This window comes from Pseudorca crassidens, chromosome 4 (assembly GCF_039906515.1).
Source record: "Pseudorca crassidens isolate mPseCra1 chromosome 4, mPseCra1.hap1, whole genome shotgun sequence".
Taxonomy (NCBI): Eukaryota; Metazoa; Chordata; class Mammalia; order Artiodactyla; family Delphinidae; genus Pseudorca; species Pseudorca crassidens.
The window spans coordinates 108,776,809-108,793,573 of record NC_090299.1 but is presented as its reverse complement, the minus strand read 5'-3'; the positions used below and the strand labels follow the sequence as shown (position 1 = coordinate 108,793,573).

The 16,765-nt window shown below is 35.1% G+C and overlaps 1 protein-coding gene across 1 annotated transcript in view; it reads left to right on the top strand.

Moving 5' to 3' along the window:
• CCDC158 (coiled-coil domain containing 158) overlaps window positions 1-16,765 on the top strand; it is an 83,871-nt gene that overhangs the window by 35,580 nt on the left and 31,526 nt on the right. Inside the window, exons 14-15 of the mRNA XM_067734721.1 lie at window positions 1,125-1,283; window positions 3,534-3,629. Of these exons, the coding sequence (XP_067590822.1) occupies window positions 1,125-1,283; window positions 3,534-3,629 (255 nt within the window). The remainder of the gene's footprint in view (window positions 1-1,124; window positions 1,284-3,533; window positions 3,630-16,765) is intronic.

The following is a 16,765-nucleotide window of genomic DNA, read 5'->3' as shown; positions in this document are numbered from 1 at the left end:
TTTTAGAATGAGGCTAAGTATTAACGAATATATACATACATTTGTGCATACCCCTCATCATATGGACTTATTTATTTCCTGTGCTTTTGTTCTTTCCCACTTTTTTCTCCCCTCCATTTCTTATCCTAAATTTGTTCTTTTCTTTTTCTTCTTCCATTATTTGCCTATTTGGAACCTAAAGCAGGGCTTATCCTCGTCCTCCCCAAGGGTACTTAAGGCAGTAAGAGGTTACTGCCTGCTGTCACCAGAAACACCTTCACCTAGTAAAGGAAGGTGTTCATCAAAGCTCGATGACATTCCTCTCAAACAGGAAGGAGGCAGCTTGAAAAATTAATCCTTCTTTCTTTCTCATCAGAAAAGGAAAAACTATTTGTATCCAAAATGTGTATTACAGTGGTGATACCTACTACCTTGTTTACATTAAACATTTTCTCTATGAAAAAAATATACATATAGAAAGAAATATAGACTCAGTAAGTTCAGGTTTATATCTTAACTTGATTACTATGCATTTGTTCTCTTCTACCCATTTCATGATGTATTTTAAAGGAATGAACTAATTTTAATGAAACTTTGTTAGATACCAAAGATTCTCCATAAGTTTATCAGTAAGCTCATTCTCATCACTGGATCACAGTGACTTTGAGGACAGGAACTGTGTGCCCTATTTCTTTTTATGCCAGAGGGTCTATAGTAGGCATTTGTGAAATGAATATTTAACCATTTGTGAAATTAATATTCAACCTTGAAACAAAATAGAAAACCCATAAAGATTTCAAATACGTGTGTCTTCTTTAAATCTCTTGTGTCATTTTAAAGAAGTTTCAATTTGATTTGGTATATGATTTCTCAATTCACCACAACACTGTCTCTTTTTATGACAGCACAGTTATTACATATTTCATAGGTTTTATCAAAGATTTAGTAAGCCTAGAAAGAAGTAATAAACTAGTAGTGATAAAAATGAGAGAGAACATGGTAACATAATTCTAGCAGCTCCCAACTCCAATCCATATACAGTTAAGCTATAGTTCAGATCTTTACATAATAGTTTTATATTTCCATCACATCTCAGCATCTACATCAGTATATTATTTCTGATATTTTCTCCTCTGTAATTGTAGGAAAAGCATTTGCTAAAAGAAGAAAAGACAAAATTAAGCCAGGAATTGAGTACTGTTGCAGCAGAGAAAAACAAGATGGCGGGAGAACTAGAAGTCCTACGATCTCAGGAACGCCGACGGAAAGAAAAGTTTGCTAATATGGAAGTTGCTCTTGATAAGGTGGTTATTAACTAAATATATAAAATAGTTATCAACTAAATAGTTATTAACCAAGTGGAATTGTTCTGAATGAAAAGTCCATGTTGATAGGAACCAAATCTGTCAAACTGTATTGTATCCCAGTCACCTCACACAAGAAAAAAACTGTATCCTGTACAGAAGGCTGAGCTTTAAAAACATAGTCATGATGCATACTTTTTACAAAATTATCTTTTTTCTGGCTAACAGGTCACAAGAGCAGTCAGATATAAGATGTAAGATGCTCCTGGTATCCTTTGTGACCTGAATAACTAAAAATACCACCAATCTAACTTACCATCAAAGAAGGACTTGAATACTAGGTAGAATACAGTCTGTTAATAATATCCATACATAGATAAAGTAATGCTAACGTCTGGCACTTTGTGGAGTTCAAAAAGTGCAGGTGGGGAGCTTCCCCGGTGGCACAGTGGTTAAGAATCTGCCTGCCAATACAAGGAAACAGGTACGAGCCCTGGCCCGGAAAGATCCCACATGCCACGGAGCAACTAAGCCCATGCGCCACAACTAGTGAGCCTGAGCTCTAGAGCCCACAAGCCACAACTACTGAGCCCACGTGCCACATCTACTGAAGCCTGCGCGCCTAGAGCCTGTGCTCTGCAACAACAGAAGCCACGACAGTGAGAAGCCCGCACACTGCAACGAAGAGTAGCCCCCGCTCACCGCAACTAGAGAAAGCCCACGCACAGCAATGATGACCCAACACAGCCAAAAATAAAATTAAAAAAAACAAATAAATTAATCAATTAAAAAAAAGAAAAAGTGCAGGTGAGGAACACAGCTTAAAGAATGAGAAGGATCAATGATGACACTGTATTTGTCATTGCCATTTATTGTAGAGAAGTAAATCTCTCTTTGTGTCCCCTGAAAACTCTGGAAGCCTAAAAATATACCAAGACTAGTCATTGATTCTTGAGAAATCAGAGCATTCATGGTGATAGAAAATGACCTGTGATCCCACCTATTTAAACTTAGGTCTTAGAACATGATATATTGACTCAATGAATTTCAGTTGTGGTTATTTTTATAGAAATGTTTTTACATTGCTAAAGCTGTTTGCTCATTTCATCCTTAGTTCATTCATTCTTCTGAGTGCCCTCCACATACTAAATGCCATGTAGATGCTGGGGCTATAGAGGATAAAGACATGGCCTCCAATTACTCTCAAGTTTTCTGAATAAAACATAAATAAATAGATAAATGTAATACAGTGTGCCAAGAACAGGGGCAGTTTCCTTGAAGAGATGGCAACTCTGCATTTATGCATTAATAAAATAAAATTGCATACAGAATGGAGGGTAAACCACATGTGGTGGCTTGATTGTAGGCATCTTTGCAGTTTGCAGAATGTCAAGATATAATACAGCATCAGGAACAAAACTCAGTGCACCTAAAACTTCAACACACTTTGGATGTAAAAGTAAGATCTTTTTTCATCAAAAATAGTAGTTTAAGCAAAAATTATGCCTTGGTTTGATATACTTTCATATATTCCCCATGTACTTGAGATACATTCAAGTGTACTTTTAACATTATCTAATATTAGCAATTATAAAATCTGTGCATTGTACAGATTATACCTATCCTTTTCATATATAGTAACAAATTGAAGCACCATGCTTTATGTTAAGTCTATACTGAATGAGGGAAACATAGAAGTACCTACCTTGGGGAACCAGAGGTTTGTGTACAGGAGGTCAAGTATGTTTGGCTTGTTTGGAAAATTTAAAAAATGATGTAATTTGCATGACAAAACATGTCTTCTTTAAAAATAGTAGATTTTTCCACTGGAGTATATGTCTGGCTTTCGAGTATATTTTAAAGTTGCAGACATACTTTAAAGTCTCAATACTGGATATTTTCACAGGCAGAAGCACTCCATAGTTGGAGAGGGTCTTTCTCAGTAGTATGTCAGAAGTAGTGTGGAGTGTTTGGCAAAGTTAGAAACCAACGTAGTAGCATCCCATCCAAGATATGTTTTCACATCTGGAATGATTTTATCCATCAGAAGTGTGAAGGCATCTTCCTAAGCCCATGATTAGTCCCCAAAGAGTGATATACACCCGAATCATCTTGCTTAATACTTTGGCTTAAAACTTTGTAGAAGTTCAACATGTAAGACTGAAATTATATTTGCAAAAATACATTTTGATTTCACAATTCTCACTGTAGGTTGACAGTTATTTTGGTCACATGTATATTGTCTTCCAGGAACTTAAGGGCCCTGGATACACCTCCAATTCTTCTGTGAAACCACGCCTTCTACAGCCATCTGCTGCCCAGTCTGCAGCCAGCTTCCTATCTCATGTAAGTAACTAGTCTTGTAGTCTAATCACACATGAAATCACACATGAAAATCAATTTCATTAGTTAATAGTCCTGTTGTACATATAGCAACAGGGTTGCTAGTAACCTACCAGTTATCCTGCTTATGCATTTAAATGAAAAGCATGCACTGCAAAATGAAAAAGTTGAAATGGACTATTTTCACACATATGAGTTATGTGCACTGATAAACTAGCTATCACCCAGCAAGTAACATTCTGTCAAACAAAAGAATATTATTAATATTAGAAGTTAACATGGTTCTCTCTGGAGACTGGAACTTGGAGGTGGGCAGAGGAAGGAAAGGAGACTGCTGCTTTTTGTTTTAAGTGTTATAAAATCATTTTACCTTTAAAACTATATGCACGTTACATTGATAAAAATTAAATTAAACCCCTCTCCCCATGAAGCAAACAACAAACACAACAAAGAACATTTGACCAGGAGTCATTGGGACTCAAGATGTGTCTCTAACTACTTTGTGTGACCTTGGAAACTGAGTTAAATATATTGTTCCTTTTCATCTCTAATGAGGAGTCTGGACTATAGATCATCTCTGGGGTTTTCTAGAAGATCAGCTCTGAAATTCCATGACTCTTCATTACCCAAAAGCCAGCCTAGTAGTTAGGCTCTTTAATACATAGACTGTACTTGATTATAAAGAATCTCATCCATCACTGAAAAAGTACTAGTCATAAGTCTATTAAATTTAACACTTTAATTGTAATTCTAACAGCAGTAATGAAGTGTATTATCTAAATAGAGTGTTAAGCATGTTTTATACAATTTCTTCCCTTAAAAATGTTTATTATATAATTTTACACGTTAAATGTAACATACATTCTTTGTTTTATTCACTGATGTGTTCCAAGCACCTGGAACAGTATCTAGCATGTGGTAGGTATTCAGTACATATTTGTCTAATCGGTGAATGAATTCATTGTAAAATATTGTGTTCAGGTTTTCATTGTTTCTACTGACAAGTCAGTTTTAAGTCTTGTTGTCGCTTTTTGGGAGGTACTTTTTTTCTCTAACCACTTTAAAGATTTTCTCTTTGTTTTGGTTTAAGCAGTTTGACTGTGATGTGCCTGTGTATAGTCTTCTTTGTATTTATCTTTCTTGGGGCTCACTGATCTTCCTGGATGTGTGGATTGATATCTTTCATTGATTTTGGAAAATTTTTATCTTTTATATTCTTGACTATTTTTTCTGCTCCATTCTCTTGTTTCCTTCTGTGACTTGTACTATTAAGTAACTTTATTTTTTAAATTGGTATGTGATAACTCCATTGTCTGAATCCCCTATGAACTTCTGACCATTGTTTCTCTTGGTTTCTGGTCATATTTTTGTCTGCTCTTTTTACTGCCTTTTTTTCAAGACTATTTTTTAGAGCAGTTTTAGATTCACACCAAAATTGAAAAGAAGATACAGAGATTTCCCTTATACTCCCTGCCCTCACACATGCACAGCCTCCCCATTATAAACATCATTCACCAGAATGATGTGTTATCAAGGGTGAACCTACATCGGCACATCATAATCACCCAAAGTCCATAGTTTACCTTGGGGTTTGCTCTTGGCGTGGTACATTCTATGGATTTGGACAAATGTTTATACATATGTCATAATTGACATATATCCATCATTATCATATCATACGAAGTATTTTCACTTTACTAAAAGTTCTGCCTCCCCCGCATCCACCCCTGGCAACCATTGATCTTTTTATTGTCTCCCAGTTTTACCTTTTCCAGAATGTCATTGAGTTGGAATCATACAGTATGTAGCCTCTTCAGATTGGCTTCTTTCACTTAGTAATATGTATTTAGGATTCCTCCATGTCTTTTCATGGCTTGATAGTTCATTTCTTTTTAGCACTGAATTTTCATTGTCTGGATGTACCACAGTTTATCTGTTCATCTACTAAAGGGCACCTTGGTTGCTTCCAAAGTTTGGTGATTGTGAATAAAGCTGCTATAAACATCCATGTGCAGGTTTTTGTGTGGACACGTTTTCAACTCCTTTGGGCAAATATCAAGAGCATGATTGCTGGGTCATATGGTAAGAATCTGTTTAGTTTTGTAAGAGACTACCAAACTGTCTTCCAAGGTGGCTGTACCATTTTACACTCCCACTAGCAGTGAATGAGAGTTCCTCTTGTTCCACAGCCTTGCCAGCATTTGGCAGAGATTATATAATCCAGTGGTTTCCTGAGAATGGGTGCATTTCATTCATTAAGTGTTTTAAAACCTTGCATGTCTGAAAATACCTTTATTCTTCACTTACATTTGATTGATGTGCAAAATGTTGTTGCTATTGTGCCATTTTGATTCCAGGGCTTTTGTACGTGACCTGTTTGTTTCTCAAAGATTTTAGAGTCTTTTCTTTACCTCTGGTATTCATTTCAGGGTGATCTCTGCTGAGGGTCTTTTTCCCTTCATTGTGCAGGCTCTTATGTTCTTTCTTCTCTGAAATTTTCTTGTGTCATTTATTTGATCATTTTCTTCCTTCATTTTTTCAGTTCTCTCTTTCTAGAATTCCTGTTAAGTCACCTATTAAGCCTTCTGGATTTATTCTCTAATCTCCTTTAATTTTGACTTCCAATTTCCATCTCCTCATATTTTATTCCCACCTTCTGGGAAAACTCCTCAACTCTATCTTCCAAACATCTATTGAATCTTTTTTCTGATATCATGTATTTTTAAAAATTTCCAGGAGGCTTTTCTTGTTTTTTAAATCTTCTTTTTATATAGGTTTATGTTCTTTTGTGGATGCAGTACTTCCTCATTTCCGTCTAAGGATATTAGTATCAGTTTTTCAGTAATTTCTTCTGTTACCTAAATTATTGCTGTTTCTTTAAATTCATTTTTTTTCTGTTTGTTTTGATGTCTGTCTTTCATGTTGGAGATTTTCCTTCACTGTTTGGCGATCATTGGCTCTCCATTCATATTTAAGACTGAGGCCCTAAAAAACCAATGAAAAGCACTTCGTAAGGTTCACAGGATTTGTTAGCTAGTAGATGGTTAGATATTACTTTTTAACCGAGGGATCCAAAAATGATCTTAGTTTTTTTTCTTGGTCCTGTTAATTCCCTTAAAGAGCGATTGTCTTACTACAGACTTGTAGATATAAATCTATCTGCCAGTATTCTGAGAGGTGAGTGAGGCAGGGAATCTGGGGTATCTATATATCTGTAAATCTTACTTTATGCTTATATTTTCAGTTTGCAACCTTCCTCCTGCCATGCCAGATATCCTTTTGGAGCCTAAAGTCCTTTGGTTCAATCTCACCCAGAGATTAAGCCTCTAAATGTATTTAGGGGAAAAGAACGAATTATTACCTGACTCCGTGGGGAGGACATCTGGTATTCTCACAGCTTCTACCATAAATTTTTAGCCAGTCCTCCCATTTTGCTGCCCTGTCCCTTACCCTGGCCTTCCTTTCCTCTTTATCCTTGTTAATTTCTTTAGTGTCATTTTAGTGGGGCTTCAGATAGAGCAAAAATAAATGCCAAGTCTTATGTTTAAAAGCAGAATATCTCTATGTGCATTGTTCTCCATTGCCCCTTCATTTATCTCGTTTCATTTTAGTCTTCTTGTTCCATGATTCTAATAATAGTCATTACTTACTGAACACCAGGCACTGTGCAGCATACTTTCTATAGATTATATAATGTATTCCTCACAACCACCCGCACGAGGTAAGTGCTGTTATTATACTTATTTTACAGAGGAGGAAACTGAGGCTTGGAGAAGCTAAGTGACTTACAGAGTTCACACTCCAAAAACCCAGTTGTGCCAACACTTAACCAAGAGAGCCTGAGCCTAGAACCTGTCTCCTTAGCCAGTTATACTGTATTCATTCTCTACACCACACTGTTGAATGCTGTTTATAAACAAAATAAATGGATGATGACGTAAATAGATACTCTATCTGAACCAACAGTGTATTTCATTAGGTCTTTGTGGATGAATATTATACCATTTTGGAAGTACAAAGGCATTAAAAATTATCCAATTGATTGCCCTAGTTTTAACAGGTGAGAAAATGGTAGAACCAGAAAAATTATATTATGTGATTTGATCCAAGCTCAAACACCAAGAACATGTATATATGTATGTGTATCTAAATACATACCTACACAGACAGACACATACACACAAATAATTGGTAGCTTGACATAGAAGATTTTAGATGAAAGTTTCAGGTAAAGGCTATTGTAGCATATAAAAATAAAAGATTTCCAGGCTCATATAATTTATTTTGTTTATATATCAGACTCTGTACACATGCACTGTAATTTGTGCTAGCTGTGCTTGATCTTTGTTGTTGAAGTACCCATGATGTGAGCAAGATTTTCAGCAAGACTTTGTAACTTTTGTCTTATTTCCTACTCACCCATTTTTAGTATACAATATAAAAAAATATATATATATTCTAAACAGTATATTTTTATTCCATTTTTATTACCGCCTTCTGACAGGAACATAAGTATTATAGGAGATGGATTTGGTCAGACGTTCTCAAAATAGAGTAGTCTAACTCAAACTGAATGAGATCAAGCTTTTATTTTTAGCTTTTACATTCATCTTCTATCTTTGGAAAATGGAGCTAGGAGGAGTTGAGAAGCACACATTCTCCCTAGACATTACTTATCTTACATTATAACTCATAAGTTTGCCTGTAATGCACTCAAGGCCATTAGAGAGAACAGTATTTGGGGAAGATGGAGGTACATTAGAGATATAATTTGCAAGGTATTTTGGAAACAAATTTAACATAAAATAATTTCAGAGTCAAAATGTAATAGGAAGCTAATCAAATCACAAAACAAACCTTAAGTTTAACAACAACAGTATAAGCTTATATTCTTCCCTTGAAACCAAAAAAGCTTGTAGAAGTTTTAACCTGAAAATGTATGTCCCCTAGCAATAGGCTTAATGTGTATCCTAAGGGTCAGAGATTGGAGTGGGAGAGAGCAAGATTCTTTGACGGGCTCCAGTAACTTCAGGAAGAGCTTATATGTAGCTATTTCTTTACCAGCCAGACAGGAGTCATATGTAAAGAATGTTTTTAAATTGTTCATTTCCTAGCTATTTTCTAATTTTTAAAAGTGTATTTTTCTCATGTTATAAATCAAAATATGTTCCATATGAATCAAACAGCATACAAAAGTATTAAAAATGAATCAGTGAAAGCATTACAAGATTTATAAACATTAAAAGGAACGATTGGGACTTCCCTGGTGACACAGAGGTTAAGAATCCACCTGCCAATGCAAGGGACATGGGTTCAAGCCCTGGTCTGGGAAGATCCCATGTGCCGCAGACCAACTAAGCCTGTGTGCCACAACTACTGAGCCCGCTTGCCTAGAGCCCGTGCTCTGCAACAAGAGAAGCCACCGCAATGAGAAGCCCGCGCACCGCAATGAAGGTTAGCCCCCGCTCGCCACAACTAAAGAAAGCCTGCACACAGCAACAAAGACCCAACACAGCCAAAAATAAATAATAAATTAACTAATTAATTTTAAAAAGGAACGATTGATTATTTTGAGTAAATAAAACTTAAATCACAAAACCACCATAAACAAAATCAAAACACAAACTAGAAAAATATTTCTAATAAATAAAGGGTTAATGTGTATAATATAGAGAGTTTTTACATACCCAGATGAAGATAGCATATACTCTAAAAGAAAAGTGTACTAAAGATATGGATACAAAATTCACATAAGAAATGCATATAGTCAATAAACATGAAAAATGTTCAAACTCATTTATAAACAAATAATAATTACTGCATATTAAAGCAAAAAAAACTAACAATTTTGCATATAAAATGGTCAAATGGTAACGGGAAGGGTGCAGCATAATGGCCACTCTTGTATCATACCTTACTGATAAAGATATAAATTGATATGATTTTGTCATTTTTGCTTCCAAAGTTCACTGTTTCTTTTTTTTTTTTTTTTTAAATTAATAGACTAATTTTTTAGGGTAGTTTTAGCAGAAACTAGAGAATTGAGCAGAAAGTTTAGAGAGCTCCCATAGACTCCCTTTGCCCTACCGCTCCCTCCCCCCAGTTTCTCCTATTACCAATATCTTGCATTAGTATGGTACGTTTGTTACAATTGATAAGCCAATATTGATACATTATTATTAACTAAAGTCTATAATTTACATTGGGGTTCACTCCTTGTATTGTACATTCTGTGGGTTTTGACATATGTATGATGGTATATATCGACCATTATAGTATTATACAAAATAGTTTCACTGCTCTAAAAATGCCCTGTGCTTCACCTGTTCATCTCTTCCCCCCCTTCCCCTGAACCCCTGGCAACCAGTGATCTTTTTACTCTCTTTGTAGTTTTGTCTTTTCCAGAATATCATATAATTGGAATCATATAGTATATAGTCTTTTCACATTGGCTTCTTTCACTTAGCAATATGCTTGCAAGATTCCTTCATATCTTTTCATCCCTTAGTAGCTAATTTCTTTTTCACTGAATAATATTCCATAGTATGGGTGTACCACAGTTTGTTTATCCATTCACCTGTTGAAGGATATCTTGATTGCTTCCAAGTTTTGGCAGATTATGAATAAATCTATGTGCAGATAAACATCTATGTGCAGGTTTTGCACAGACATAAGTTTTCAACTCTGTTAGGTAAATACTACAGAGCATGATTGCTGCATTGTATAGTAAGAGCATGTTTAGTTTTGTAAGAAACAATGAAACTGTCTTCCAAAGAGGCTGTACCATTTTGTAATCTCACCAGCAGTGAATAAGAGTTCCTGTTGCTCCCCATCCTTGACAACATTTGGTGTTGTCAGTGTTTGGATTTTAGCCATTCTAATAGGAGTGTGGTGTAGTATGATATCTTGTTGTTTGACTTTGAAATTCCTTAATGAAATACAATGTTGAGCCTATTTTCATATGTTTATTTACCATATACATATTTTCTATGGTGAGATGTCTGTTCCAAACTTCTACCCATTTTTTAAATGGGCATTTAAAATTTTTTCTTATTGTTGAATTTTAAGAGGTTCTTTTTTGGGGTGTATTTTAGTTACCAGTCTTTTATCAGTTATCTGTTTTGAAAAGATTTTCTGCCAGTCTGTGGTTTATATTTCCATTTTTTAAACATTGTCTTTCACAAAGAAAAGTTTTTAAAGTTAATAAAGTACAATTTACTGATGTTTTTCTTTCATGGATCATGCTTTTGATGTTGTATCTAAAAAGTCATCACTAAACCTAAGGTCATCTAAATTTTCTCCTATATTATCCTCTAGGAGTTTTATAGTCTGGAATTTTACATTTAGGTCTGTGATTCACTTTGAGTTAATTTTTGTGGAGGATATAAGGTCTGCATCTAGATTCATTTTTTTCCGCATGTGGATGTCAAGTTTTTCCAGCACCACTAGTTGAAAATAGTGCCCTTTCTCTATTGAATTACCTTTGCTCTTTTGTTGAAGATCAGTTGGCTATATTTGTGTGGGACTGTTTCTGGGATCTTTATTTTATTCTGTTCCATCAGTCTATTTGTCTGTTCTTTTACCAGTACCACACTGTCTTATTACAGTAAATCTTGAACTTGGATAGTGTCAGTTCTCCAACTTTGTTCACCTTCACTATTGTCTTAACTCTTCTGGGGTTTTTGCCTTCCCATATAAACATTAAAATCAGTTTGTCAATATCAACAAAATTTAAAGAATTATTGGGGTTTTGATTAAGATTGTATTTAATTCATAAATCAGGTTGGAAAAAACTGATATCTTAACAATATTGGGTCTTCTTATCCATGAACATGGAATATCTCTCCATTTATTTAGCTCTTCTTTGATTTCTTACATCAGAATTTTTTAGTGTTACTCATGTAGATCTTGTACATATTTTGTTAGACTTATACCTAAGAATTCTATATCTTTGGTACTAATGTGAATGGTATTGTGTTTTTAATTTTAAAATCCAATTGTTCATTGCTCTTATACAGCAATTAACTTTTGTATATTAACCTTGTTTCCTGACACCTTGCAATAATCTCTTATTTGTTCCGGGAGTTTTCTTGTTACTGTTGTTGATTCTTTGGGATTTTCTACATAGTGAATCATGTCATTTGTGAAGAAAGACAGTCATTTCTTCCTTTGCAAATCTGTACACTTTTTTTTCCTTTTTGTTCTTTTTATTTCATTAACTATGACTTCCAATATGATGTTGAACAGAAGTGATGAGAAGGGACATTCTTGCCTAGTTTTTTTTTTTTTTTTTTTTTTTTCAGTATGCGGGCCTCTCACTGCTGTGGCCTCTCCCGTTGTGGAGCACAGGCTCCGGATGCACAGGCTCAGCGGCCATGGCTCACGGGACCAGCCGCTCCACGGCATGTGGGATCTTCCCGGACCGGGTTACGAACCCGCGTCCCCTGCATCAGCAGGCGGACTCTCAACCACTGCGCCACCAGGGAAGCCCCTTGCCTAGTTTTTGACGTTAGCAAGATAGTATCTAGCTTCTCCCCATTAAGTGTGTTGTTAGCTGTAGGGTTTTTGTAGGTGTTCTTTATCAAATTGAGGAAGTTTCCCACTATTCCTAGTTTACTGAGAGGTTTTTCCCCTTTCAAGACTATAAATAATTATTTTTTAATTGAAATGTAGTTGATTTACAATATTGTGTTACTTTCAGATGTACAGCATAGTGATTCAGTATTTTTGAAGATTATATTCCATTATAGGTTGTTATAAGATAATGGGTATAATTCCCTCTGCTATACAGTATATCCTTGTTGCTTATCTATTTTACATATAGTAGTTAATCTCATACCCATGATTTGTCCCTTCCCCATCCCTCTCCTCTTTGGTAACCACAAGTTTGTTTTCTATATCTGTGAGTCTGTTTCTGTTCTGCATATATATTCATTTGTATTTTTAGATTTCACATATAAGTGATATCTTATGTGGAATCTAAACAATTTCTCTGTCTGACTTATTTCACTAAACATAATGTTCTCTATGTCCATCCACATTGCTGCAACTGGCAGTATTACAATTCCTTTTTATGGTTGAGTAGTATCCATTGTGTGTGTGTGTGTATATGTGTGTGTGTATATATATGCGTCACATCTTCTTAATCCAGTTGTCTGTTCATAGGCACTTGGGTTGCTTCCATGTCTTGGCTATTGTAAATATCACTTGCTGTGAGCATTGGGGTGCCCGTATCTTTTCAAATTAGTGTTTTTGTTTTTTCTGGATATTTACCCAGGAATGTAATTACTGGATCATATAGTAGTTCAATTTTTGGTTTTTTAAAGAACCTTCGTATTGTTATCCATAGTGGCTGCACCAATTTATGTTTCCACCAACAGTGTATGAGAGTTCCCTTTTCTTCACATCCTGGCCAACATTTGTTTTTGTGACTTTTTTTTTTTTTTTTTTGCTGCACTGCATGGCTTGCAGGATCTTAGTTCCCTAACCAGGGATTGAATCTGGGCCCGCAGTGAAAGCAGCAAGTGCTAACCCTGGACCACCAGGGAATTCTCTATTTGTACACTTTTTGATGATAGCCATTCTGACAGGTATGTGTTGATACCTCTTTGTGGCTTTGATTTGTATTTCTCTAATAATTAGTGATGTTGAGCATCTTTCCATTTGCCTGTTAGCCATCTGTATGTCTTCTTTGGAAAAATATCTATTCAAGACTTCTGCTCATTTTTTTGATTGGATTGTTTGTTTGATATTGAGTTATATGCTCTGTTTGTGTATTTTGGATATTAACCTCTTGTCAGTCATATAATTTGCAAATATGTTCTCCCACTCTGTAAGTAGTCTTTTCATTTTGTTGATGGAAAGTTTCCTCTGCTGTTCAAAAACTTTTAAATTTAATTAGGTCCCATTTGTTTATTTTTGCTTTTATTTCTTTTGTCTTAGGAGACTGATACAAGAAAATATGTCAAAGAATGTTCCACCTGTGTTCTCTTATGGGAGTTTTATTGTTTCAGGTTTTACGTTTAGGTCTTCAAACCATTTTGAGTTTATTTTTGTATATGGTGTGAGGAAATGTTCTAATCTCATTGTTTTACATGTGACTATCCAGTTTTCCCAGCATCACTTATTGAAGAAACTGTCTTTTCTCCACTGTATATTCTTGCCTCCTTTGTCATAGATTAATTGACTGAAGGTGCCTGGGTTTATTTCTGGGCTCTCCATTCTGTTCCATTGATCTATGTGTTTGTTTTTGTGCCAGTACTACACTATTTTGATTACTGTAGCTTTATAGGATAGTCTGAAGTCTGGGAGGGTTATACCTCCAGCTTTGTTCTTTTTTCTCAGGATTGCTTTGGCAATTTTGTGGTCCCATATAAATTTTAAGATTATTTGTTCTAGTTCTGTGAAGAATGTCATGGGGTATTTTGATAGGGATTGTGTTAAATCTGTAGATTGCTTTGGATAGTATGGCCATTTTAATAAGATTATTTCTTACAATCCAAGAGCATGAGATATCTTTCCATTTCTTTGAATCATCTTTAGTTTCCTTTATCAGTGTTTTATAGTTTTCAGAGTACAGTTCCTTCACATCCTTGGTTAAGTTTATTCCTAGGTATTTTATATTTTTGGATGCAATTTTAAGTGGGATTTTGTTTTACTTTCTCTTTCTGATATTTCATTATTAGTGTACAGGAATGGAACAGATTTCTGTATGTTAATCTTGTATCCTGCAACCTTGCTGAATTCATTTGTTCTAATAGTTTTTGGGTAGAGACTTTAGGGTTCTCTATATAGAGTATCACGTCATCTGCAAATGTTTTACCACTTCCCTTCCAATTTGGACACCTTTTATTTCTTTTTCTTGTCTGATAGCTGTGGCTAGGACTTCCACTACTGTGTTAAATGGAAGCAGCAAGAGCGGACATCCTTGTCTTGTTACTGAATTTAGTGGGAAGGCATTCAGCTTTTCACTGTTGAGTATTATGTTGGCTATGGGTTGGTTGTAAATGGCCTTTTGCTGAGATACTTTATCCTGGGTGGATATTGGATTTTGTTAGATACATTTTCTGCATCTATTAATTTAATCATGCGATTTTTCCTCTTTAGCCTGTTGATGGTGATAGATTATATTAATTGGTTTTTGAATGTTGAACTAGCTTTATATAACTGGGATAATTCCCACTTGATTGTGGGGTGTAGTTCTTAAAATTGTTGTATTATACTTAGTAATATTTTGTTGAATATTTTTATACGTATGTTCATGAGAGATATTAGTCTATAGTTTTCTTTTCTTCTAGTGTTTTTGGTTTTGGTATCAGGGTAATGCTGGTCTCATAGAATGACTTAGGAAATATTCTGTCTACATCTATTTTCTGGAAGAGATTGTAGAGAGTTGGTATAATCTTTTCCTTAAATGTTTGTTAGAGTTCAGCATTAAACCCATTTAGGCCTGGTGCTTTCTGTTTTGAAAGGTTATTAATTATTGATTTAATTTCTTTAATAGATATAGGCCTATTCAGATTCTCTATTTCTTCTTATGTAAGTTCTGACAGATTATGTCTTTCAGGGAATTGGTCCATTTCATCTAGGTTATCACATTTGTGGGTACAGAGTTGTTCATAATATTCCTTTATTATGTTTTTAATGTCCATGGGATCTGTGGTGATGTCACCTCTTTCTGATAGAAATTTTTGTATCCTCTCTTTTTTTCTTAGTTAGCTTGGCTAGAGACTTACTAATTTTATTGATCTTTAATAAAAAGCAGGTTTAAGTACCTGCTTTTGGGTCATTGATTAATCTCTATTGGTTTCCTCTTTTTAATTCCATTGATTTCAGCTTTAAATTTTATTTGTATTTTCTTTGCTTGCTTTGGATCTAATTTGCTCTTTTTTCCCCTAAATTCCCAAAGAAGCTTAGATTATTGGTTTTAGATCTTTCTTGTTTTCTAATATGTGCATTCAGTGCTATAAATTTCCCTCTAAGCCCCACTTTTGCTATATCACACACATTTTGGTAAGTTTCATTTTCATTTCATTCAAACTATTTTAAAATTTTTCTTGATATACCTTCTTTGACACATGTGTTATTTAGGACTGTGCTGTTTAATCTTCAATTATTTGGAGATTTTCCAGCTGTCCTTCTGTTACTGATTTCAAGTTCAGTTCTATTGTGTTCCTAGAGTAGATATTGTATGATTTTTATTCTTTAATAATTGTTAAGGTTTGTTTTATGGCCCCAAATTCATATCTTGGTGAATGTTCCATGTAAGTTTGAGAAGAATATGTATTCTGCTGTTTTTAGATGAATTAGTCTTTAGGTATCAATTGTATCCAGTTGGTTGATGGTGTTGTTAAGTTCAACTGTATCCTTACTGAATTTCTGCCTGCTGAATGTTTCCATTTTTGAAAGAAGGTTATTAAAGTCTCCAACTAATTGTGAATTCATCTATTTCTCCATGCAGTTCTGTCAGGTTTTGCCTCACATATTTTGATGTTCCACTGTTAAGTGCATACACATTAAGGATTATTACACCTTCTAAGAAAATTGACCTGTTTATCATTATGTAATGCCCTTCTTTATCCCTGATCGCTTTCCTTGCTCTAAAGTCTGCTCTGTCTGAAATTAATGCTACTCCAACTTTTTTTTAAATGAGGACCATTTTTAAAGTCTTTTAAAGAATTTATTACAATACTGCTTGTTTTTTATGTTTTTTTGGTTTTTTGACCACAAGGCATGTGAGATCTTAGCTCCCTGACCAGGGATCGAACCCACACCCCCTGCACTGGAAGGTGAAGTCCCAATTACTGGACCGCCAGAGAAGTCCCCCGATTTTTTAAAATTAGTGTTAGCATGGTGTAACTTTCTTCATCTCTTTGCTTTTTTTTAAATTGTTTTTTATTTTTGGCTGCATTTGGTCTTCATTGCTGCATGCGGGCTTTCTCTAGTTGCAGTGAGTGGGGGCTACTCCTTGTTGCGGCGCGTGGGCTTCTCATTGCGGTGGCTTCTCTTGTTGCAGAGCATGGGCTCTTGGCACATGGGCTTCAGTAGTTGTGGCACGCAGGCTCAGTATTTATGGCACGCAGGCTCAGTATTTATGGCTCGAGGGCTCTAGAGCACAGGCTCAGTAGTTGTGGTGCACG